The following is a 24,117-nucleotide window of genomic DNA, read 5'->3' on the forward strand; positions in this document are numbered from 1 at the left end:
GATGGAATCAATGCGCGGCATCTGCGGCAAGAGCAGCTATGTAAAACACTTGCCTTAAGTCAGCCGCATCCGGTTAATATTTAATCCCTCCATCCATCTCCACAAAGAGCATTTCCCTTTTAGCTTTAGCTGCCGTTTACTTTGATTACACACAAGCGTTTAGGGTGAGCAGGGGCAAAGAAAGAATGATAAGAGAGCATGTATGCTAAGTGATTTGCATGGGGATGAGAATATTTTCAGGTCTGATAATCACTCCAAACAGGCCATTTCTAGTTTCAGACGCAAGATATAGGCCAGAAGATAAAAGAAAAAAAAAACAAAAAAAAACTGAGATTGGTTTGCATTGAGGGAAAAAAGTGATCCATAATAATGTATTTCGAAAAACAGCCTGAATTTTGCTTGAAGGGCTTCTCTTATTATAAAACATGATATGCAATTAGAGCATGAGTAGAAAAAAACAGCAATATTATCTTATGTGCAGAAAATTATTTCTAGGGAGTAAATCCAAAACTCACAACATGAACATGCAAACCCATGTGCGTATTTCTGGAGAACTCTCTGTACTGGCGTCGTTTTTTTTGCTTCCTGCTTCTATAAAGCAGCCTCATGCTTATACTGTAATGAAAGTGGAAAGTGCATTAATTACAGAACCTAACAGTGTGAGCAGTGTGCCAAAAGGTCAATAAAATTTTAAAATACACCAAACACATGTGATATGCTCTATAATTAGAAATTTGGAGTTTGACGGAAAGGGTTACTTAAATAAACTCATTTGTATCTGTTGCACACACACACACACACGCGCGCACGCACACACTGAAACCACTATGGCCAACCGTCTGCTCTGCCGGTCTTTTACTCACTCCACTTTGATGAAGCATAACATCATAAAACTCTGTGCCATAGCAGAAATAAAGTTAGAAAATGTAGAATGCCATATGGAGAATGTAGGATAATGGTGACCATGTGTTAAACCAACATGGTGGGTAACAGGATCGAGGCGAGCGACAAGCTGCAATTTGAACTATTTAACATACCGTACATGACAACGGTACAACCGCTGATGGAAATTAAGCTCTCAGTATGATGTGGCGCAATTCTATACCCACTGCAAGTGCAAACTACAACCAGATTAATTGTTCCACGAATTACTCTGAAACATTCACGAAAATACATTATTAATTCAGTAAAAGAAGATGTATTTTTTTTTATTTTATTTTTTAAATGTAAAGTTAAATTTAAAGTAACACTGATTGTTCTTGTGTTGGATCTCATTAGATAGTCAAAGCCGCCAACTGATGGAAATTCACTTGCAGAACAATTCATCTACATTTCCGTATTTTTAAAATTGTGTTAGTAACATAACCGAGAGACTGCACATGAGACTGTAAGAAAACCATTATTGTAATTACCGGTATAAAAATGAATATTAAGACTAAAATTAATATTAATACTGCAATTAATAAATATGACAAAATTCTGAAAATATTTACTTAACACTGATATTCCAATAATTCACACACACACACACACACACACACACACATGTAGCGCTACCCAAACTTGTTAATGACATTTTCACGTGAAGACATATTTTCAAGGACCAAGATAGAAACAGATAAAAACATATGATTAAAAGTCAGATGCTTCTGCTGGCTTCCACTGCACATGAGCAGGTATTACTTTACTGACAGTACTGGAAAAGTACGCCGCATCTGCCATGGTAAGGGCTGGGCTGTCACAAAAAAAAAAAAAAAAAGGAAAAAAAAACAAAAGAAAAAAAAGAAATTGGCCCTAGCATTTTGACTTCGGCCCACCGGCCCAGCCAGTCTTGCCTAACATGTAGCTCTGCCACTGATGTTTAGTGATGATGTTTCAGTTCTATATTCGAAATGGATTAATGGACTGGCCCTTCCAAATTGTGGGCCAGTCTCTTGTGGTAAAATGTATGAAAATAATCATGATCATCATCTGCATCGGCCCCCAAAGAGGCCAGCCCGCCACAATCTGCCCTTTATGTCAGATGGCCAGTCCAGCCCTGGCCGTGGTACGCTATCAAACATATAGCGCAATTATCTACAAAGTAATTTTGCTCATTTTCAAGCTGATTTGGCAATGTGACGCATGATTTTTTTTTTCTTTTAATAGCCGTAACAATCAGTGTTATGGGCATAATGAGCTAGCATTCAGTGATTTCCGTAACAAACTACTATAGTTGGCAGGTGGTCAAAATGTTATGTTTGGCTTATGTCATTGGACATGCCTATATTTACAGTATCCTTTACTGTAAATGTACTGCAAAGGTTGAGCCTTGTCCACCCACCTCGCCCCACGTTATTGTTTTCTCATCCAAGAATCTGAAGGCGCTGACAGCGACCCGTCAGGCTTCCCGTTTTGTCTCCCTCTGTTGGTCATTGTTATTTTTATGTTTCTTGGACAGGTTGTGAGAGTAGACAAATTCCTTGTGTGTTTCTGTTTTTGCATACTTGGCCAATATGATTCTGATCATCTTGCTTTGGTTAAATAAGCAGGAGAGGGCAGATGATTTAAAAAAAAAAAAAAAGAAAAAAAGAGAGACAACCATCCTCATGATCACAAGCACACCGAGTTATGGATCAGCAATGTCTGCTGCTGCCTCAAAGAAGAAGAAGAGTGAGGCTGAAGGATCTCTGACAAGACTGACAAGGGTAAAATGTTACTTTTCTCGCACCAATGTCGACAGCTGGACATTGTGTGTCTGCGTGCGCGTGCTCGTGCGTGCGTACGTGCCAGGGGTGGAGCTGGGATGAATGGGACTAAATGTGTATATGTGTGGGGAAGAAAAAAGTGGGGGAAGGGGCATTTGGCCAGCAATAATTCTTAATTGACACCTGTCAGGATAATGGCGGCGGTCACAGCTGTTGGGGGAGAATTTGTCCATCGTCTCATTCATCTGTCAGCTCTAATCCCCATCCTAAAAGCTGTACCTCAACCCTTTTGACTGCCTGCCAACCCTTATAGAGCCCGACTTGATGCTTCTGGTGTCCACCTTAACTTGCATCCATTTTAAAGGCTAAAAACAAAAGCTAAATTAACTATATTGTTGAGAAGATTAAGTATTTCATGATGACATGCACAGAAACACTAAACAAGAGCCTAACTGATAACGCAAAAAGAGTACTGTATATCCTTACATACTCGCACATACACATTCTCTTGATGCTTTGGAGTGTCAGAAAGCAATTATTTATCTAGCATGGTGAGAGGATAAACATGCAGGAGAGTGTAAAAGTGCAAGGAATAAAAAAGCAAGTGGGAAGTGCAGGGGTAAAAGGAGAGATGAGAGGTACGTGAACGAGTTGTGGGGCGAGAGAGCGAGAAAGAGAACGGCATTAGATGATGCAGAGGCGGAGGAGCATGCAGGGTTTGGGTGTCCCTGGATAGGAATCTCGTGTAGTGGACCCATCTTGTTTGTTTGTTGGCATCAAAGCTCTGATTCTCATTCCCCCTGTTTAATGATGTAATGAGTGGGTAAGCTACATGTTGTTGTTGTTGTTGTTTTTTTTTGCTTGCACTGAGGAATTCAAATACTTATTAGACAAAATATTCTGTAATTGCTCATCTTTTATTGATAGAAGCAACATGTTAAATTTGGCTCTAGCAGTCTTACACGTAGCCTCTTGAGGGGCAAAGGCACTGATCAAGAGAGCAAATGTACCCTGGCTGCAAAAATGTAATACTTTAGTTAAGAAAATTTTAGATGTCAATTTGTGCTTCTTAAATCTTGCATGACTACTCTCGAACGATTCCCCTCTTGTCTTCCTCCAGTCTTTAAAGAATGTGCCAAAGGAAAATGTTGATGATCTAGTTGCCCTTAAATCTCACATTTCCTCTATGAAAACAATTTGTAAGAAGCCAGTCTTGAACAAAGTACTGATAACAGCAAGCGTGCAGCATTTATCATAGTTTTCATCCAATCTTAATTTCACCAAAGCACAAAAAAAAAAGAAAAACGTGTTCAGTTCTGCTGCTACAACATTGTAAAATGAAGCAAAAAAGAAAGAAAAACTTTATTCTGGGGGAAATTGTTTTTCTACGGAAATCGGGAATAAGGCTGCTTGTCAGCTCAGTCCCAGAGGGCAGCTTTCTATCTGTTTTAAACTTGATTCTCTCAGCCTTTTTTTTTTTCCCATTCTTTTTTGGATCCCATGACTTGTTGCTGTTTTTATGCGCTGCAAGGCAGGCAACAAAGCACATCTGGTTACTTTAATGATATGATTTCCCATCATACTAAGCCACCTCCATTCTGACCTCCCATGGAGCCTTGCCGGCTCCTCTTTAACCATTAGGTAGAGGTGTGTGTGGGTGTGCACGTGCGTGTGCGCGTGCATGTGCATCCTTTTCTGTTTGTGTAAAGTGCAGCAAGGACAACACAACCGCTTGTGGCAGAGTGCCCTGGGGGCATGTCTGGTTAAGAACAGCCTCAAACAAGGGGGGCTGGGGGGCATTTTATTTTCTTATTATGAGAGAACACAATGTTTAAACCTCACTAATAGCAGCTATTAGTTACTACTAATCAATAATCACTGTTGCAACAGTTTTAGAGCACACTCATTTCTAAGCGAGCACAGCAAGCCAGCAGACCAGCAGTTCTGGTGACGTGAACGTAACACGTTGTTTAACCTTTCAATGGCCCGAATCCCACATGCAAATTTAACAATTTGTTTGTGAGATGGCCCAGGAGGAAAAATGGCTATCGATGAGGCCAATCGATGCCACCTGCTACTAGAAATGCTGCCCCAACTATGTTAACCTCAAGCCGAGTCTGAGTACCACACACAGCCACGCACACGCACACACACGCAGAGGGAATGCCTAGAACACACACGCGATACAACTAAAACAGCGAAATAAAACAGGCTGTTGTGGATCAATCAGTTTCCCAGCTCCATTTTTTGATTGCGGGGAGTGAACAGATTTGAGAGTCGGACGTGATGAATATGTAGAGCTGCTCTTCTGAGGTTGTTTTTATGCTCCGGTGGGGGAACGAAAAATTGAGAAGAGGTCCTGCAATCCTCCTGCAGAGGATGACTAACATGGTGTGGTTACCATTACACCCGTTCAAGTTATTCATTCCATGAAAACTAACACCAGTCCGTGCTAAGATACACTCTCTCTAACACTGTTACAACACTCTTGGAATGGATTCGTTTACACTCTCTATTGCACATACAAATGATTTTTACCTTTGATTTAAATACACTTTTCTCTTAAATTGTGGAGTTACCTTACATCACGAGTGAATTTTAGAAGAACAAAAAACACTAATTCCTTTGCTGAAACAAATATTTAAATATATCTGAGTGGAAAACTCCGACTAAAGGGAACAAAGCACACCTATGGAAGACACATTCCTCGGGACAGTGGTGCAGACAGAGAGGTGGGTAGGGGCACATAAATGCTGTTGATATCGGGGGGAGAATATCGCCTAACAGTATCATCAAGTAAGAGCACAAAGGTCGCTGTGTAATCTTAGCTACCCCGAGCATGCAAAATCATTAATCCCTGGGCACAGCGAGCCTCCAGCTGGGAATAAACTGGAAGCCTTCAGCGAGGCAGCGACAGAACTCAGAGTCGGGACGCCGCTTTTTTTTTTTTTTTTTTAACTTTCACACAGTCAAAATGTTATGATGTGGCTGTGATTTAGTCCAAGGAGCACGACATGCGTAAAATTGTAAACATGTCTACGGAATTCCTTATTTTAAAAAGCGTTCACATGAGGCTTCTACATCATTACGCTGGAAGTGGTCATTAATACAAAAATGAAAACTTTTGCAACAGTTGGAAATGCTCCGCCGCTTCACTTTTTTAAGGAAAACATGCCATTCCGCTTTTACTTTGAAAAACGCCTTTGAAATAAAATAATTTGAAGCAAAACAAGTAGCAACAAGATGTGGTGCGCTGTAGCCGGTTCGACTTATTTTTACAAGGTTATACGAGGGGTGGCGGTGAGGGTGGCGAGGGCTTACTAAAGGTCATTAACTGGCATTGTCTCCTGACGTGATTAGTCAGGTAGCAAAGTCCATTTGTCACCTGCACAGGCAAATTGAGTTGGTGCTGCACTAGGGGCTATGGGGACTGTATAATATCAGCTTGATTACATCAAGGCAGCTGCGGACTTGACACCTTACTGAATTTGTCAGCATTAATCGTTAGGGCCTGTCACAAATCCATCAGATGCACAGATAATTAGGGCTCTCTCTAATGAAGCCGACGGGTATAGCAACCTTACCCCCTTCGCTCCCTTCACTGAACGTACACACACTTTGAGCGCGCGTGCATACACACACAAGTCGCTCTGTCACACTCACACATACACACTTATAATTACCATTATGGACCACAGAAATAAAAATATAAAATGTGTTCCTCATACTTATCTTCCTCCTTTTTACCTTACACTTAGTAAAAAACAGCAGTAATCTTGTTTTTTTTTTTGTGTGCATGTGTTTTTATTTTGCCTTATCAATAACGTACAATGGTACAAGTCTGTGCATTTCTGAATATGTGAATAAATCAACTGGCATCTTTTTTTTGGTCTACAGACTTTATAATGCACTTGTACTTTTTTTAAAACAAGTTTGTATATTAGTTATTTAAAAGCAAAACAAAAAGCTAAAGAAAAATAATAATGATAGTGTAGTATCATTTATTTATGTCCATTTTAATGAATTTACAAAAATTTCACAGCATAAAAAAATAAATAAATAAATGTATCCGCTATATAAAATTTGAACAAAAATGTTTCAGAAACATTTTTATAAAGAGTAACACAAAATATTAACTGGAAATAAGGTGAACATTAGGGTATTCACTATACACTATTTTTACTTATTGACATGACCGGCATAATTTGATCAAAATTGCAAGCTAATGTACGCCATAATAATGATTAACAAAAGAAAAGAAAAAGATACTGCCGGTATTAAAAACATCGGACTTCAGAACTTCAAAAAATAAAAATAAATAAATAAGAATTAAGAGTTCTTACATTGCTATATATACACACTAATATTTGTTTTCAACTTTTTAGTTCTGATTTAAGCATTGTTCTTGCTGTACTAGTGGGTAGCCACAGGTCACTATTTGCTCCCATTGGAGCCTCACGTTAGTCGAGTGTGTTTATGAATGTGTGTGCGTCTCTGCGTGTGTGTGTGTGTGTGTGTGTGTATATTTTAGTGATTTGGTGCGATTTGGATCATGGCAGAGTGAGAGGGTGGTATTATCTACGACGGTAGTACTGAATAGAAAACATCCTGAACGCCAAGTTGTGATGGACCATTACAACAGATGATGGCACTCAGTGGACAATGCGATGGATCAATGGGGTGTGTGATATGGGAGGGAGGGAGCATGGGGAATGGAGGGGTCAAAGAGATGTCATGTTTTCATGCAGTGGGCTAATGAGAGTCACTCTGATTCCAACAAGGGTGACCTTTTCCAGAGGGGGTATTTTATTGAAATAACCAAACCCCGACACACACACATATACTCAAGGGAGGGAAAGTCTGCCTGAAAATCTAAATCTGAGTCTTTTTCTCCCAGTCTGGGCCTGAATTCACATAAACACGGCTTTGCTAGAAAGGCAGACAGAAATAAGTCGAATGTGAGCACCGGTTGCACGTTCTCTACTCCTCCACATCATCAACATCCTCCTCCTCCTCCTCAACATCACCAGCAGCAGCTCTACGCTTAAAAAGATAAAACCTGCCGAGTTCAAAGTCTTCGCCGGCTGGCCCTCCTCTTCGACCCGCTTTGCACCTCATATTTCAAAATCTCTTTAAAATTCTGTAACTGTCTTTTGTTCACTCGAGTTGTTAATGCCTAACTTCAAAGAGTCGGCCTCATTAGCACAGAGGTAGAAACCCCTGTCACTCATTTACATTTGTTTAAAGGCTGCAGGGAGACGAGAGGGGAAAAGGGGGGAGTCCAGATCCAAACCACTAGAAGTCAATGGTGTCGGCCTTCTGCCAACACCTGGGTTTATCAGCTGGCCACACAGTAAATATTAGACTCCCCTTCAGCACTGGATATTGATTCCGATACTACACTGAGTCTAGTTGGAGATGATGTAAGGTGAATTCGGATGGGAATACAAAAATGAAATTTCAACATTTCTGAGTCAGGGAAATGACTGAAACCTCTGATGTGACAAATGTTTGGATGCATTTTTTATTTTATTTTTTACAATTAACCACCCAGCACGCACCCCATCCTTTCTTTTAATTTTACTTTGCTGCCTCAAAATCAATTTCCCAGTTGTAATTCAAAACTTTTTCTGATCCTTGCTGAGAGAACAGAGGGGTTGAGTGTTAAACCTGACAAAGCATGCCTGCCTTTGCAGAGGGATTTATTGAAGTTTATCAGGAATGAACAGATCAGAGAGAGCCATGTGACAGGCGATCAATCACCAGTCAAATCAAGGATGGCAATCCTCTAATAAAATAACAAAAAAAAAATGAAAAGAAAAGAATACTCTGTCACCAGTTTCCCCCTTTCATTCCCACTCATCATTACTCACTCTTGGGTCTCAAAAGCTTCTTTTTATCCCCCCGAAATGGGAACATTCAGTTAAATTTTCCATCCCTAAAACGTCCCAGCCAATAGAGATCAATCGAGATGGATCAATGTACAGAAACGTGTAATTTCTACAAGTGGGGAGTCAGGAGTGAGGTAGCAAAAATAAATGTAATTCAATAGTTAAATCATGTGACTTTAGCATGCATCACAACCCAAATAATGTAATGTTAAATACAGCGCATGAGTAAATAAAACAAGTAGTGTATTTGGCTAGAGGGTGAGAAATGGTTGTGGGGAAGGGGCGGGTTATACCTGCTGATCGGCGCGGTTCTTGCTGCTTTCTCCTCGGCATAGTGACCGTCAGCCTCCACAGTGTTTCTCATGCAGAAATTACAAAGAACTCAAGACTGTCAGTGGTGAAGAATCATCCCTTTTTGGTGGGAGAGTGTTTTGATCTCGGAGCTGAAAATGTCAGTCTTCTTTTTCACACTGGATATTTTTAGACGTAATAGCTGGATCAGTTCCAGCGACGTGGAGCTCAAAAATTACGAACGGGCTGGAGGAACTCGGGAGACCTTCATGTCCATCAAATATCATCGTCCTTCATCTCCCTCGTGGCCGGGTCGGAAAGAGGAGCAAAAAGCTCCAAACCCGAAAAGTTCACTTTAAAAAAAAAATCTTCAATTGTCTTTGAATCTAGTGATAGTTTGCGGCACTTTTTACACGCGGCAAAACTAAAGCAAATAAACAAACAAAACAAATAAGTCCGACGTTAACGCCACGCACACTTCTTGGTAAGAAACGAGTCCCTTCAGTTTCTTTCGAAGCCAGAACCCTGAAAGAGAGGAACATAAAAGACATACAGGCATTAGATGGGTTAATGTCATTTCCGTCACCACTACGCCACCTCAGCCCGCCCGGATCCAGCCTCACTCGTCCGGCGGATACTTTTCCTCTCTCCCGTTCAACCCACTTTCGGCGTGAAAAAAATAAAAATAAAACACGATTGTCTTGCTCTCTTACCTACGCTCTAGGAGTGGCGCAAATGATCATCTCATCGCATCTCGAGGACAGAGTCGCATTTTGGGGGGTGGCTGTTTGATGCGGTGAGAAGGGAAGGGATCACTTGAGAGGCGAACAAGACGCATCCAAAGCTATCGCCAACACATCAGATCGACATGGACTACTAAAACGTTTGTGTCTTAAAAGAACGAGGGGACAAACGAGGGAGGGGGCTACTCCGGCGACAGATCCGAGCTCTTTTCCCCTCCTAAAAAAAAAAAAAAGTAAAAATTGAAACACGGCGGATCCAGAAGCTGTTTCAGACAGTCTCAACTGATAGACAGACGCATCGAGTGGCTTTTCCTGCTACATTTTTACTCCTCCCCTTCTCCACAAGCGTCACCCCTGACAGAGGAGGCTACCTGTCAATCTTTTTAATTGTCTTGTCCCTTTACCCAACCAACTCCCCCCTCTCTCACTCGCTCTCTCTTTCTTCCTCTCTCTCCCTCCCTCTCCCCAGCTTTGCTGTAAAAAGAAACCCGACAATAGCAGCCCATCAGATTCTCATGTAGCCATTAAAAGCGCACAAACAAGAACCTTGAGTCAGATTGAAATATTATCACCACGTCCACTCCATACTTATAGAAAATAAAAGTACGGCAGCTTCAAAGCCGGAGTTGGCAGGTCAGTGTGTGAACTGTGTTAACACTACTGTGATTAAACCGTGGTTAGAATACAGACCAACCCGCAAAAAGCTCACATCTGCCAATTCAATTCGCAATACAAGCTAAGGTTTACAGGTGTACATGTGATCGCGAATGCAACACAGCTCTTTAAACACGTCGCTTGACGTTTAAACGCTGTACGTTTAATATTCGACTGCTGAATGAGAACATGTGAGTCACGCTGTTGTTATTTTTGTGTGGGAACGGAGGTGTGGATGTGTTGGGAACCGAGGATTGATTTGTTTCACCTTACGAGGAAGTGAGTGTCGTGTCCGGGAAGAAGAGGAAAGGGGAGGGACTCCAACGACGCCGACGAGTTTGCTTGTGTGGGTCGCTGCTGTGCTTCTCTTCTCCGAGGCTTCGCTACAAGCAAACGTTTTGTGTTAAATACTCCACGTAAGGACGGATGCAAAACGAGATTCGAACTACGCGGTACCTTAATGTTTGTTTTCGGTTGGAAGCAACGTTAGAGCGAAGCTGGGCCTGTATGTTGTACGCGCAGAGGGCGAGCCTCTAGCAGGCTAACGCCACCTCAAGTTGCCCGTGAACTTTGTCACATTTCGAGGGCAATGTCCGGTTCGATGTGGGCGAAAAGTGCTCGGAAGGCGTTTTTGTTTTCGCTCGTCGCTTCAAGACGGAGAGGCACCGACTCACTTTGTGGACTTCTTCCGGTTCCGAGGCGCCCCATCATCGATATGTCCTACTCGGCTCACTTCATTGATTTTAAAGGATCCTCCATAGCGAGCAGCATGAAAAAGGTGGTCGTAAACAAGCTGAGCCCCAGTTTTAGAGAAGCCGCCTCGGTGGAAACTGTTCCGGTTCCGACACCCGCGGACGCGGACTTGCTCGTCAGAAATCGGTAAGTTCTCAATTCTGCACGTTTTAAATGCAGACCCACAAGCGTGTTGTCTCACTATGTGTGTGTTGTTATGATGTGCTTACAAGTTGTAAATAAAAGAAGGGGCTATAGCCTTACTTGCCTCGTTTCAGCCATGTCCACCAGAAGCAGCAATCATCCTCATCACAAGATGGCAAAATACGTGAGGAATAAGAGCTGTACTGTAATTCCAAGTTCCGCCCTCTCTGCATTTGTCTATCAATCCATCTCGGCATCTCCCTCGCTCACGCTCCCTCTCTCTCCCTCTCTCTGTCTTCATGTCTGTCTACGTCACCGACCTGCAAACACAAAGTCATGGGGGGGCCCACTGGTACCAGCAGATGTGATTATGGAGGAGATGCAGCACTGTCTTTTCACCTATTTGAAGGAGCACAATATTGGTCACTGACAGTGCTTTTACAATTTAAATACATTTCCTCACAATCGAGTTACAAAGTGGTTAGGACTAAACATAACTGACTTTTAAGTTATAAATCCCGCTGAAAGTAATATTTTACTAGTGTTTTTTTTTAATATATATATATATACACATATTATGCATGCTTGCATGCATGCTTGACTTGAGGTTTTATGTTAAATTTGCCTTACACAGACCGCTTAGGTTTTATATTGTGGCATTTATGGACCAATAAAATGTAGTTTTGCACGAGTCCGAGTGAAGATCACATTATAGCCTACCGGATTGTGATTATTTGCTTGTAAACGAAGACCTTTGACCATCAGGTTCTTTGCGGTGGTTGGTGGCGGCGATCTCACAGTTATGTATCTCGGGTGTTTTAATTAATCATAAAGAGTGAAAAACAAATTTAGTTTTTCAGCCAATATTAATAAATGGTGCTATTTTTCACAAGTAAAAACAATCATATCATTTCACATAAATATCTAACTTGTCTGATAATTACGGACAATAAAATATTTGCACATAAATGAAAGCGTACATAATGGCAATCTGAGACGATCATGGCAGTGTATCATTTCTACAGTTTTTTATTTTTTGTTTTTTACATTCCCACCTTTGTCAGTTTGAGCTCCTCAATTCTGCATTAAGTATAGCAGTGCACCCCCGAAAATGAATAGCATCATTGCGATGGCATCCTTTGCTTTTTAAATAAAATGAGCCAATTAATTTTACTTTCAGATGTAGTATGTATAAATATGTGTAAAAAATATTTAAAAAAAAATATTGGTGAAGATGTAGCCATGGAACATGATTAAAGCTGTATAATTAAGCTTATTTTTAAATCGAGTGGAATGTCATTATGTCATCTGTTTGTTTGTTTTTTGTTTTTATCCTGTTACATCTGTTTGGTCTGTTGTAATAGTTTTATTTTCCTATCAAGTTATTCAATCACCTTGACCCATCTCTAGCCTGCAGAAGCATTATCTGCACACACTACATGCACCGCAATGAGACCCAAATGCTGATCTAAAAGGCTATTAATAAAGTTTATTTATTCACTTGATCCATCTCACATGTTTTTTCACTCCATCATGTTGCCAAAGATGAAAACAGTCATCCTTGTACTGAAGCAACTATGTATGATTTTCAAAGTGCAGTCTGTTACGGGTGTCTGAAGGCAATGAATCATGATATCATGCATTGCGTTGTGTGATATAAGCATTTCCTGTCACTGCAGCTTGTGGCTCTTTTCTAGAGGAAAAAGCAGATCATTTCCAGAACAAATTCAAGTGCAGATGTATCTCGAGACTGATCATCGTGACAACCATTTTATGTCTCATCTTTCATCTCCAAATGTATGTTTGTTTGTTTTTTGTCTTTCAGTTTTGTGGGGATCAACGCCTCTGATATTAATTATTCAGCAGGCCGTTACGACCCGACGGTGCAACCTCCCTTTGACGCTGGATTTGAGGGTATCGGTGAGGTTGTCGGCCTCGGCCTCAGCGCCAGCTCCCGCTACACCGTCGGGGACACTGTGGCCTATTTCGGCAGCGGCGCCTTTGCAGAGTACACTGTGGTTCCCGCCAAGGAAAGTGTGCCTGTCCCTTCGGCCAAGCCCGAGTTTCTCACCCTGCTGGTCAGCGGCGCGACCGCCTTCATCGCCCTGAAGCGTCTGGGTGACCTGGCCAAAGGCGAGACTGTTCTTGTCACAGCGGCTGCGGGAGGAACGGGACAGTTTGCGGTGCAGTTGGCCAAACAGGCCGGCTGTCACGTGATCGGGACCTGCTCATCCAATGAGAAAGCGGGTTTTCTTAAGTCTATCGGGTGCGACAGGCCAATTAACTACAAAGCAGAGGATTTGGCTCAGACCCTAAAGACAGAGTACCCAAAAGGCATTGACGTGGTTTATGAATCAGTCGGGGGCAGCACTTTAGAACTGGCAGTTAACTGTTTGGCGAAAAAAGGCAGACTAATAGTCATTGGCTTCATCTCAGGTTACCAGTCTGCGTCGGGAATCCCGCAGTTCAGAGGGACAACTTTACCCGTAAAGCTTCTCCAGAAGTCAGCAAGCATTCGAGGTTTCTTCCTTCCTCACTTCATAAGCGACTACAGGGAGGCTCTGACTCGTATGATGCAGATGTTTGCCACGGGCAAACTTGTGTGTGAGGTGGATTATGGGGATTTGGCCCAAGAAGGGAGGTTTGTTGGCCTGGAGTCAGTCTTCCGAGCTGTGGACTACATGTATGCAGGAAAGAACCTCGGCAAGGTTGTGCTCCAAGTGACACCTCCCTCTATTTCAAATAGTAAACTATAAATTTTATGCGCCAAAATAAAATTCTACATGCACTTTAAAATTTGCAACAAATTAAATATGGCATGTAATGAAGTGAACTGGCAATGGCTATTTTGCCAAATCATCAGATCAGCTATGCAAAAAGTTTGTGATACACATTACACTACTGTGTAAGCACAAATAAAAAAAAGTGATCACAAATTTTGAGTGTTCAGTTTGAGTATTTTACTTTCACTTTGCACAATCATGATGGTTTGCATTAAAAAAAAAAAAAGACTAGAAAATGTGTGATTCTTGTGATTTTTGTTTGTTTGTTTTAATGCATACCAGTGTAATTTAATAATCCCCTTATGGTCGCCTCTAAAATGTAGAGGCATGTTTTGCCAGGCGCTTTAGGCCTTAAGATCAGAAAAATGAATATAGTAAGCATTCAAAGGGGAAGTCAATCCAAACATTTTCTTTACAATATGTCGTCTGCGATTGGCTGGCAACCAGCTCAGGGTGTACCCTGCTTACTGCCCGAAGCTGGCTGGAATAGGCTCCAGCATCCCATCCCCCGACCCTTGTGAGGAGTAAGCGGTTAAGAAAATGGATGGATAATATGTTGTATATGACCCCACTAGTCTAAACATGACATTGTGATTGATAATGTGTTTGTGGAATACGAATTAAGCAGCAAAAGCCACCCATTCTTTATTAATATCTGGGGGTGGCCATTTTGCCACTTGCTGTCAACTGTCTGAAAATGACTGTGCAGTTGTTCCGGTAACTTGTGGCTCGGCCTGCGAATGTCACATGAACAAACTCAGAAAGCAGGTGAGCCAAGATTGGTTATTGTCTGACCAACTGTGGTGTCATTTTCAGTCAACAGCAAGTGGCAAAATGGCTGCCCCCTGAGATGGATGGAAAAGGGGCTGTATTTGCTTTGTAATTAATATTCCACTAATACAATATTAACTAGAATACCACATTTAGACTATTGGGGCTGCATAGAGCATTCAGTATTATTAAGATTTATTTTTTATTTTTATGTTGACTTCCTCTTTAAAAATCTTGCATAAATGTATGTCTATCTAAACTTTATTACATTTAGCGCTGCAAAATGATTTCAGTGTTTAATGTTCATACTCACTTTTACTCATTTCAGACCAGATGCCTCACTCTGCTTGCTTTTAGCGCTCTCCGGCACTTCATCTACCATAAATGTTTTATAGACTTCATTGTTTGTCTTTTAGGGGCTTATGTGGATATGCCAAAAGTGAATACTGCTCCAGGTGTGCTTGATATTTTATTGCCTGTGTGTTAGCTGGCAGAAACACAATCCAAACAATCAATCTTTGCCTTCACATGCCCCAAAGCTGCACATACTAAAAATGTGTCCAGTTAACAAGCAGTCAGACTTAAAATTGCTACTGCAAAAAGAAAACCCGAAAACAGTGAGTTACTGTGCCCTACTTGCCCTTTGACATTTATTTTCATTCCCATGCTTTGTAGCAGTAAACCATTCAAACCTTCCTGGGACTAACTAATTCTGCATAAATATTCAAATTTAATTAGGTTACACCTGGACAATTTCAAAAAGCCTCCCAAAAAGTTTTCTAGTCTTTAAAAGAAAAAAAAGAGAGAGAAAGAGAGAGAATCAAAGCAGTAGGAAATAAACCTGGCAGAGATGGCTTTAGCCTTAATGTACTGTCTACATGTTATTTCCTCATCCAGGTGGCTGCTCACAGTACAACCCAGTGTGATATACTTTACAGGTGTGACGCAGCATGCGCAGTGGTTAACTTGACCAGATGGGACAGGAAATCGCAAACACACCGAGCCAAATTTGCTTCAACACTGTGGAGCAAATCAAGGGGAAACAGGTACATTCAAATTAGGCATTGCTGTTGTAGTTTCCTTGAGGTCTAAGAGCATTTACAGCTACATGCACAATTATCAATTCAAAGTTGTCCTTTTCTGGCTGGGGTAAAGGGTATAAATAAGGTGGAAATGAAACCGGATAAGTTGATCAAAAGCACAAACACGTGATCATTTAATTATCACAATCACCTCTGGAAACACCCCTGTTGCTTCAACATTATGGAATGAAAAAAAAAACAGTGACACGAAAGGTGAGAGGGGAGATGATGCACATGGATGTTTAGATAAATTTAGCATGCTTGACTACTGTTTGCATCTATGTTGCATGGCAATGAGGAGGCCAGGTTTAGCATCTCTTCAATTAACAGGAGAAGCCTTGTCTCTGCGTCCTCCAGGGCCCACCTGTACCTTGGCTGATTAGTGAGCAGTCACAGCCCCAATTAGAGAACACAGCAACCTGGAGAGACAACACTCTTTATTTAATTGGATTGTGTTGCAGACAGTGGCTCCTTACCTGCTACATAGGGAAGCAACCTGGAGCTGTTGGGAGTAAACAAGACATTAAAGACAACAAAAGTCCTTTCGAGGGAGTTTTTGTACAATGGTAATACTGTGTTTATTGATTCCAGGAGTTCACTGGATTTTGTCACTTAAATACTGTATATTGTAGTACTGCCCCATAAAAAGAGTTAATTCACAGCAGGTTTGTTATAGTTATTGAAAACTAATGACAGATTTTTTTTAATGGAATAAATGTAAAAAAAAAAAAAATGTTTGAAAGATAACTAAGATAATTTTACATTTGCATAAAGCTAACTATAAATATAGCAAACTGTCCTCCGTTTTTGCCCTTATCAATATCGTACATGAGCATTCAGGGTTGATTTTAGATCTATTTATTCGGTAACGTACATGAGAAGGAAGGTCAAACAGTTGTATGGGAATTGTAGTTTACTTCCATCGGATTTTGGCACCCCAGGCCAAGTCCAAGTCTTTGATTTTAAGTATCTGCTGATGCCGAGTCCTGATCCGATACCTCGGCAATTCAAGGGAGAAAAAAAAAAGTGTGCGTCCATTTTCTTTTTCTCAAATACATGTAGAAATATACACACAGAAACCTCAATGTGTATCCATTGTTATATGTTGTTTTACATGTATTTGTTTACTCTAGTGCTGTCGAGCAATTACAATTTTGTAACTAATTAACTCATTAAAGCCAGCCATTGTCGATTGAGCAACCCCTTCAATACCAACCGTTTTACTTATTTTTGACTGAACTTGCAAGGCCCACAGAATATTGTGTGTATATAAAAATGGAAAATGGAAAAGAAAGGTTAGACTCTTGTCTTTCACCAGAAAAAAAGTGTATTTCTATCTTTTTCTGTTCTTTAGTTACCAGTGTTAGAATATAGCTAAGTTTTGTCAGAATTCCAATTCCTGACAAGAAAGCGTAGAAAAACAGCTTTTTGTAAAACAAACATTTCAAGCACAACTTTGAATTTAACACTACTATTTTTTTTTTCTTTTGTGACAGCTCAAATATGTAAATAATGTTTTCCTGCTATAAAAAAACAAAAACAATATTCCAAAAAGTGCTTTTAATAACAAATCAACAAAATGGTTGGTCTGACTCCATGATGATAAGCCAAAGGCGTACAACTAATACGTTATTTGAATTTGGCTCTGCAAAGTGCGCAAATTACTTTAGAGTTCTTCAACAAACATCAAGCAAGTAAATCAGAAAGTAAAACTACCTATAGTCCATATTTATTGATCTTCCTGCCAGTGACTCATCCAAGTTTGGATGCACACAGTTAACTAAGTCAATCAATCAATCAATCAATCAATCAATCAATCTCTCTCTCTCTCTCTCTCTCTCTCTCTCTCTCTCTCTCTCTCTCTCTCTCTCTCTCTCTCTCTCTCTCTCTCTCAATGCTTTAATGAAATTAAATTAATCTCCTGAGTTAACATCTTAATTCTGTTAGTCCTAATCTATTAATTTTATATTTTATATAGGCCATTCCATCAAATTAGTTTTGTAACACTCAAAATAAACTCGGTAGTTATATATATATATATATATATATATATATATATATATATATATATATATATATATATTTCCTTTTTAAGCACTAAATTTGATGATACTTATTGAACAACTCAAAATTAGTCAAACTCAAATATTTTTTTTTTTCATGTCATTGGTTTATCGACTGAAACTCTTCGTGTCGGTTTTTAGATGAATAAAATAGATCAATAAAAGCTAAATAAAATTAATAAAAACACACAAACTACAGCCATGACATTTATATGGATTGGATGTTGGCTTTAAACACAATGCGCATAAATGTGAGGGCGTTTTATAAAACTGTATCTTCATGTAATTTCCTGGGGACACAAATGACACCAATGTTGTTGGATTATAGGGTTAAGCAAAATAGAACGCTTCTGATATATGTCTTGTAATAAATATGTTATTCCACATAATGTTTCCTGTGAGTGTAAACCTGAATTATACATTGGATAGCATTTATATAATATAGAAGGAACTTAGTTACACTGTATATAAAGTATAATCTGTTACACCTGTACAAGACAGATTAGTAAATGATTTTCAAATTTACCATTCCAGGAGGTAGTATACATTTTTTTGAAAAACAAGGTCTCTCTCCATTACTACTTTTCCTCTTTTTTTTTTTCTTAAGCCAGGTTTTTAGCGACTGTAACATGTGGCACGAAACAAAGACATCATCGCTGCTGTGTGGACCGCCAGATGCCTAAGGGACGCTGGCTGGCTGTTGGTGCTTCCAGACAGTCCAGTTTCTTTCCCTGCAAGTCAGTCAGACACCCTCTCAACTCCCCAACTCCCACAGCCCCCGTCACTCCTGCCTCTGTCTAATTACCAAACCTAAAGCCCCACTCAACTAATTAGCCACAGCAGACCCAGGAACTGTGAGTAAAGGTAAAGAGATGGCTTCATTCAGGAGCGTTCCTGCGTGTGCAAGCACATGTGTGACAGAGACAAGAAGGGAGACGTAATGGGATATTTGAGCCTCCTTTCGCGAGCCCATCTCTACAGCCAATTAAAGTCATTTATTAAACTCTGCAAAGGCTGTGAGTTGTGCATGACAGAATGATTGGGAATGTGTTTATTGAGGCCATGTATGTACTCCACATGCACACACTCGCACAAGCCACTCTTTTCCCCTTCTGCTAGATGCACTTCCACATGTCTGAGAACAAATGGCAATATGTCTGTTCCTCTGTCCATCATGAGCGCCAAAACATAGTGAGATATAAATTACAATATGTGGAAGCACCACTTGTGTAGGTCTTAATGAAGGGGCGAAATAACTTTATTAATCGAATCCCTCTGATTAATTGTAATGAAGGCGTCATCCATAAACTTGTCACCCTGATTGAGTAGTTAAGGACTGGAGGAGGCGGGGCCAGACAGGTGTTGATAGAGTTGTGCATGGGACAGTTGCTGCACTGCAGAGAGAGAAAAAACAAAACAAACACACACAAGGAACAACAAATAAATAAATAAAGACACAAATTCCTCCTCAGCAAACTAGCAGCCTTCATACAAGTGACAGTTATGATATATAATTATCTGTGCGATATGCATAAGAATTCATCTATGGCAGGAGTGTCCAAAGTTTTTCATTTGAGGGCCACATACAGAAAATCAGAAGGATGCAAGGGCCACATAATGTTATGAAGAGAAATTGTGTTTAGTCCTAAAAATTGTACAAATAATTTATTTGTGCTTCTGCATATTTAGAAAAATGTTACACTATATAGACCATTTTCTTTGTAATATGGCAGTAGCGTTATTATAGTTTTGGAATTTTCCATTTTAGTTAATTTGTATTAGTTTTCAAGGTGGTTCTGTTTTTAATAGTTTTAGTTCTTTAATAAATGCTTAGTTTTAGTTTAGTTTCAGTATTAGTAGTTTCTTTTTTATTTTTAATGTGTATTAAGTGTATGAATGTGTATTATGCACAATATTTAAAAAACACCATGGGAGCAACGTCATCTGAAGGTGCTTTTCTATTGGCTGCTGCTAGATGACGTCACTTCTGTGTGACATACTTTCAAACGTCATTATTCCGGTCGATATCAAAATAAATCTATTAAAAATCACACCAAAGACTAAAACGAAGGACATTTTTGCTATAATTAAAGTTTTAGTTAGTTTTGTAAACATAAAATTTAATTTCAGTTAGTTTCTGTTTTTTAAAAAACATTTTTGTTTTTATTTTTTCATTAACGAAATTGTTTTTTGAATTTTAGTTTATTTGGTTAGTTTTAGTTAACTAAAATAACCTTTAATAGCACCTGTGTTTTTCGACACCCTCCCTTCTTACTTTGACCATCTCCAAACATTTTTGTTTTGTTTATTCTATTTGAACTGAGTCAAAGGCCATTTTTAGCATATGTTGAGGGCCACTAAAAAAAAATGGACGGCGGGCCGCAAATGGCCCCCGGGCCGTAGTTTGGACACCTCTGATCTATGGCCTTAGCAGCCAGCAAAGACGTTTGGAGATGGAGTTGCATCTGTGTGGACGTCTGACATGTAAAGACAGGGGCCTCGATGAGGAACTGAGATTTTATGAAGAATTCCTCTATTCGAAAGACCTCTTATTGTGCAATGCTCACTGGAGTTAATCAGTAGGTACTGATTTGGGGGGGATGAAACTAAAATATAAAAGTAATTTTTGGGATAATTTAAGATGAAATAAGAACACACACCAACACAATATAATGATGATAAATACAAGAATTAGATCAGAAAAAAATGTGCCTTTGTATACAAATGTGCAAGATAATGTGAAATTATGACTGACAGTCAGATGTTAATTTTTATACATTTAATGAGACTCACGGACTCACTAAATGAAATTCTAAATGTATTTATACGACTTGAGTAGTGTCAGGTCCACACGCCTCTGTGCTTTGGAGGCGCTGGAGAAAGTGCTTGTATGGACTGGAATATTATAACCTATTCTCTGTTTGTTTCCTTTATGTTATTTTATGGACCTTCCTTAAGTCTGAAATAAAGATTGATTGATTAATTTAAAATGTTTATTAGTGTTGTTCCATCCATCCATCTTCTACTGCTTATCTGAGGTCGGGTCGCGGGGGCAGCAGCTTTAGGAGGGAAACCCAGACTTCCCTCTCCCCAACCACTTCAACCAGCTCCGCCGGTGGGATCCCAAGGCGTTCCCAGGCCAGCCGAGAGACATAGTCTCTCCAGCGTGTCCTGGGTCGTCCCTGGGGCCTCCCGCCGGTGGGACATGTCCAGAACACCTCTCCCGGGAGGCGTCCAGGAGGCATTCGAACCATATACCCGAGTCCCCTCAGCTGGCTCCTCTCGCCGGTGGGACATGTCCAGAACACCTCTCCCGGGAGGCGTCCAGGAGGCATCCGAACCAGATGTCCGAGCCACCTCAGCTGGCTCCTCTCAACAGGGAGGAGCAGCGGCTCGACTCTGAGTCCCTCCCGGATGACCGAGATTCTCAATTCTCACCCTATTATTATTATTATTGTTGTTGTTGTTTTTGTTTTGTTGTTGTTGTTTTTTTTTTTTGGGGGGGGGGGCATTTTATACAACAAAAGTGCTATTCTGTTTTGTTTTTTTCGTACTTCTATTGCCATCTCTTTGCTAGGGACGCTCTGGTTGTTGTATGGTCAGTTCTGGTCACTCGCTATATACGTCACGCATACATACGTATGTATGTGGTTACGTTTCGCACACCGACTACTCGCTGCGGCTGTGCGCATGTGCGGCCAACCCAACTGGGGATCTGAACCATACTCAGGTGCGGATCAATTGCGCTCACACTACCTATAGAATCCGGACTTTAGCAGCAAGCATGCTTGGGCATGGTACAATGGCCCTAGTGTGAGCGCGCTCTTATACTCAGATATAACCAGACAGAATTTATGATAGCATCTCTCCCTCTTTCTTAGTTCAGAGGGTGGGGTTCTGATCTGGGCTCTGGCATTCCTGTCTGGAGTTTTGTTGTTCTCCCCATGCTTGTGTGGGTTTTGTTTGGGCTTTCTTGCTTCCTCCCACATTCCACATCATATGTTTTAGGTTAATTGAAGACTCAAAATCAGTGGCCCTCAATAGGCAGCTCCCAGGCCACATCCAGCCTATCAGCTGCCTGTTTGTGACCCTCAAATTGTTAAGACGTTTTCACACTGTACTTTGTCGCCAACCAACCCTTTCATTGTGTATCTTTTGCGCCGACATGCCACTGAGTCTGGCTGAATCCAAGGGCATTGTGTAAGCACCTTGATTCCTTCACTATGTGATTTAGAAACCCAATTCCTAAAAAGTTTAGACATGATATAAATCCATCCATCCATTTTCTTAACCACTTGCTCCTCACAAGGGTCATGAGGGGTGCTGGAGCCTATCCCAGCTGGCTTCAGGCAGTAGGCAGGGTACAAGCTGAATTGGTTGCCAGCCAATCGCAGGACATTATATAAATTGTGAATAAAAACTGAATGATGTGGAAGTACCAAATTTAAATATGTTATTCAGAATAGAACATCGATGACAGGTCAAAAGTTAATACTGAGAAAATGCATCATTTTAATGGAAAAATATGTTGATTTTAAATTTCATGGTGACAACAAATCTCAAAAAAGGTTGGGACAGGGCCATTTTCACCACTGTGAGGCATTACCTCTTCCTCTTACAACAGTCAGCAAAAGTTTGGGGACTGAAGAGACAACTTTCTCAAGATTCGAAATACACGTGTTGTCCCATTCTTGTATAATACAGGTCTCTAACTGTTCACCTGTCTTGGGCCTTCTTTGTTGCACCTTCCTCTTCATGATGCGTCAAATATTCTCTATAGGTCTCTATTCTCTTTTGCTGAGCCCATTCTGTGATTTCCCTTACAGTAGCCTGTGGCGCAGTGCCGTTTAAGGGCCGAAGATCACAGGCATCCAGTAGGGTTTTTCGGCTTTTTGACCCTGCTTACGCACAGAAAATGTTCCAGATTCTCTGAATCTTTGGATGATGTTATGCACTTCAGATGATGATAATGTCAAACTCTTTGCAATTTTTCGCCGGGAAACACCTTTCTGGTATTCCTCCACTATCTTTCTATGCAACATTGTGCGAATTGATCGTCTATCCATCTGCGTTTCTGAGAGACACTACCACTCTGAGAAGCTCTTTTTATATTCAATAATTTGGCCAATGGACCTCATTATTGGCAATTAGTCTTCCAGTTGTTCGTTATAAGTGCAATTGACATCTCCAGCCTCTTACTGCTACCTGTCCCAACTTTTTTGAGATATGTTGACACCATGAAATTTAAAATCAACATAGTTTTCCATTAAAATTATACATTTTATCAGTTTAAACTTTTCGCATGTCATCTATGGTCAATTAAAATATGGAAATTTGGCACTTCCACATCATTACATCCAGTTGTTATTCACAATAAGCGAAGTGCGCATTAAGTTTACGCATGCGCGAGGAAAAAAAACAAGGCTACCAACTACCTTATCAATTTGAATGGTAGAGATTAGAGTGGTGACAATCTTTGCGTAACTGTACACTTTAAAGCTTGCAAGTCAACTTCCCCAATGTCAGTAAACCACATGCTATGCATGTTAATAAAAACAGCAACTTTCCAATAGTTGAAACGTTTCTTTCAGAGCCAATTCCATTGGATCCAATTAATTTTCAATGAACATTTGGTAGTTTCGCCTACCTACAATGCACCACAAAACTACCCACAATGCACCTTGAATTCGAGATGCGCACTTCGCTTATTTGTATAATGTCCCTACTTTCTTGGAATTGGGTTTGTAGATGAGTCCTGGGACTTATCTCAATGTAACGAGACAACCGGTTTCTCACAGTTAACTGTTGTGTGTGCAATTCTTAACTTTCCCTTGTCTTTTTCAAATAATCGGCATTGTTGACGGACACTTTGCCATCTGTAGGAGCCTACATTGCGTGAAAATAGGTGTTCAAAGTCAGCTGCTAAAACAAAAGTGAACAGTCAAAAGAAAAACGGACTGAAAATATGTTAATTCTCCCTCTTGCCAGTACAAGACTAACATGTTTAATATACCAGGAGACTAAAAAAGCTGTGATGAAGATTTCCAATTTTAAACTGCAGTATAAGACAAGGTATAGGAATTTTGAAGTCATTTACTCAAATTCTATATTTAAGAACAGCATAAATAAAATACATTGAAATCATCATATCGAGCAATAGACAAGATTCTTGTCACATCTATAATACCAAAACAAAAAGCAATAGAGTGTTCATAGTGTTGTGTGGAGTTTGGTTAAGAACAAGAAGCTTGTCTCAGATTAAGAAATAATTAAAAT

At 40.3% G+C, this 24,117-nt stretch overlaps 2 protein-coding genes across 5 annotated transcripts in view; one reads left to right on the forward strand and one right to left on the reverse strand.

Annotated features, from left to right (window-relative positions):
* The window catches only part of tshz1 (teashirt zinc finger homeobox 1), a 46,449-nt gene extending 35,025 nt beyond the window's left edge, over positions 1–11,424 (reverse strand). Inside the window, exons 1-2 of one of the 4 annotated variants that reach the window (XM_077526778.1) lie at positions 11,267–11,424; positions 8,872–9,394 (exon numbers count right to left, since the gene is read on the reverse strand). In XM_077526778.1, coding sequence (XP_077382904.1) covers positions 8,872–8,911 — 40 coding nt within the window. In that variant the 5' untranslated portion in view covers positions 8,912–9,394; positions 11,267–11,424. Of the gene's footprint in view, positions 1–8,871; positions 9,395–9,582; positions 10,058–10,534; positions 10,652–11,262 lie in introns of those variants that run through there. The other 3 variants (XM_077526781.1, XM_077526782.1, XM_077526780.1) reach the window with 3 other exon arrangements.
* Positions 10,155–14,078, forward strand: LOC144022196 (prostaglandin reductase 3-like). The gene is made up of 2 exons (XM_077526783.1): positions 10,155–11,145; positions 12,968–14,078. The coding sequence occupies exons 1-2, from the start codon at positions 10,856–10,858 to the stop codon at positions 13,896–13,898; spliced, it is 1,221 nt and encodes a 406-aa protein (XP_077382909.1). The 5' UTR covers positions 10,155–10,855; the 3' UTR covers positions 13,899–14,078.
* Positions 14,079–24,117: the final 10,039 nt, after the last annotated feature.

The sequence above is a fragment of the Festucalex cinctus genome, chromosome 7, assembly GCF_051991245.1.
Source record: "Festucalex cinctus isolate MCC-2025b chromosome 7, RoL_Fcin_1.0, whole genome shotgun sequence".
Taxonomy (NCBI): domain Eukaryota; kingdom Metazoa; phylum Chordata; class Actinopteri; order Syngnathiformes; family Syngnathidae; genus Festucalex; species Festucalex cinctus.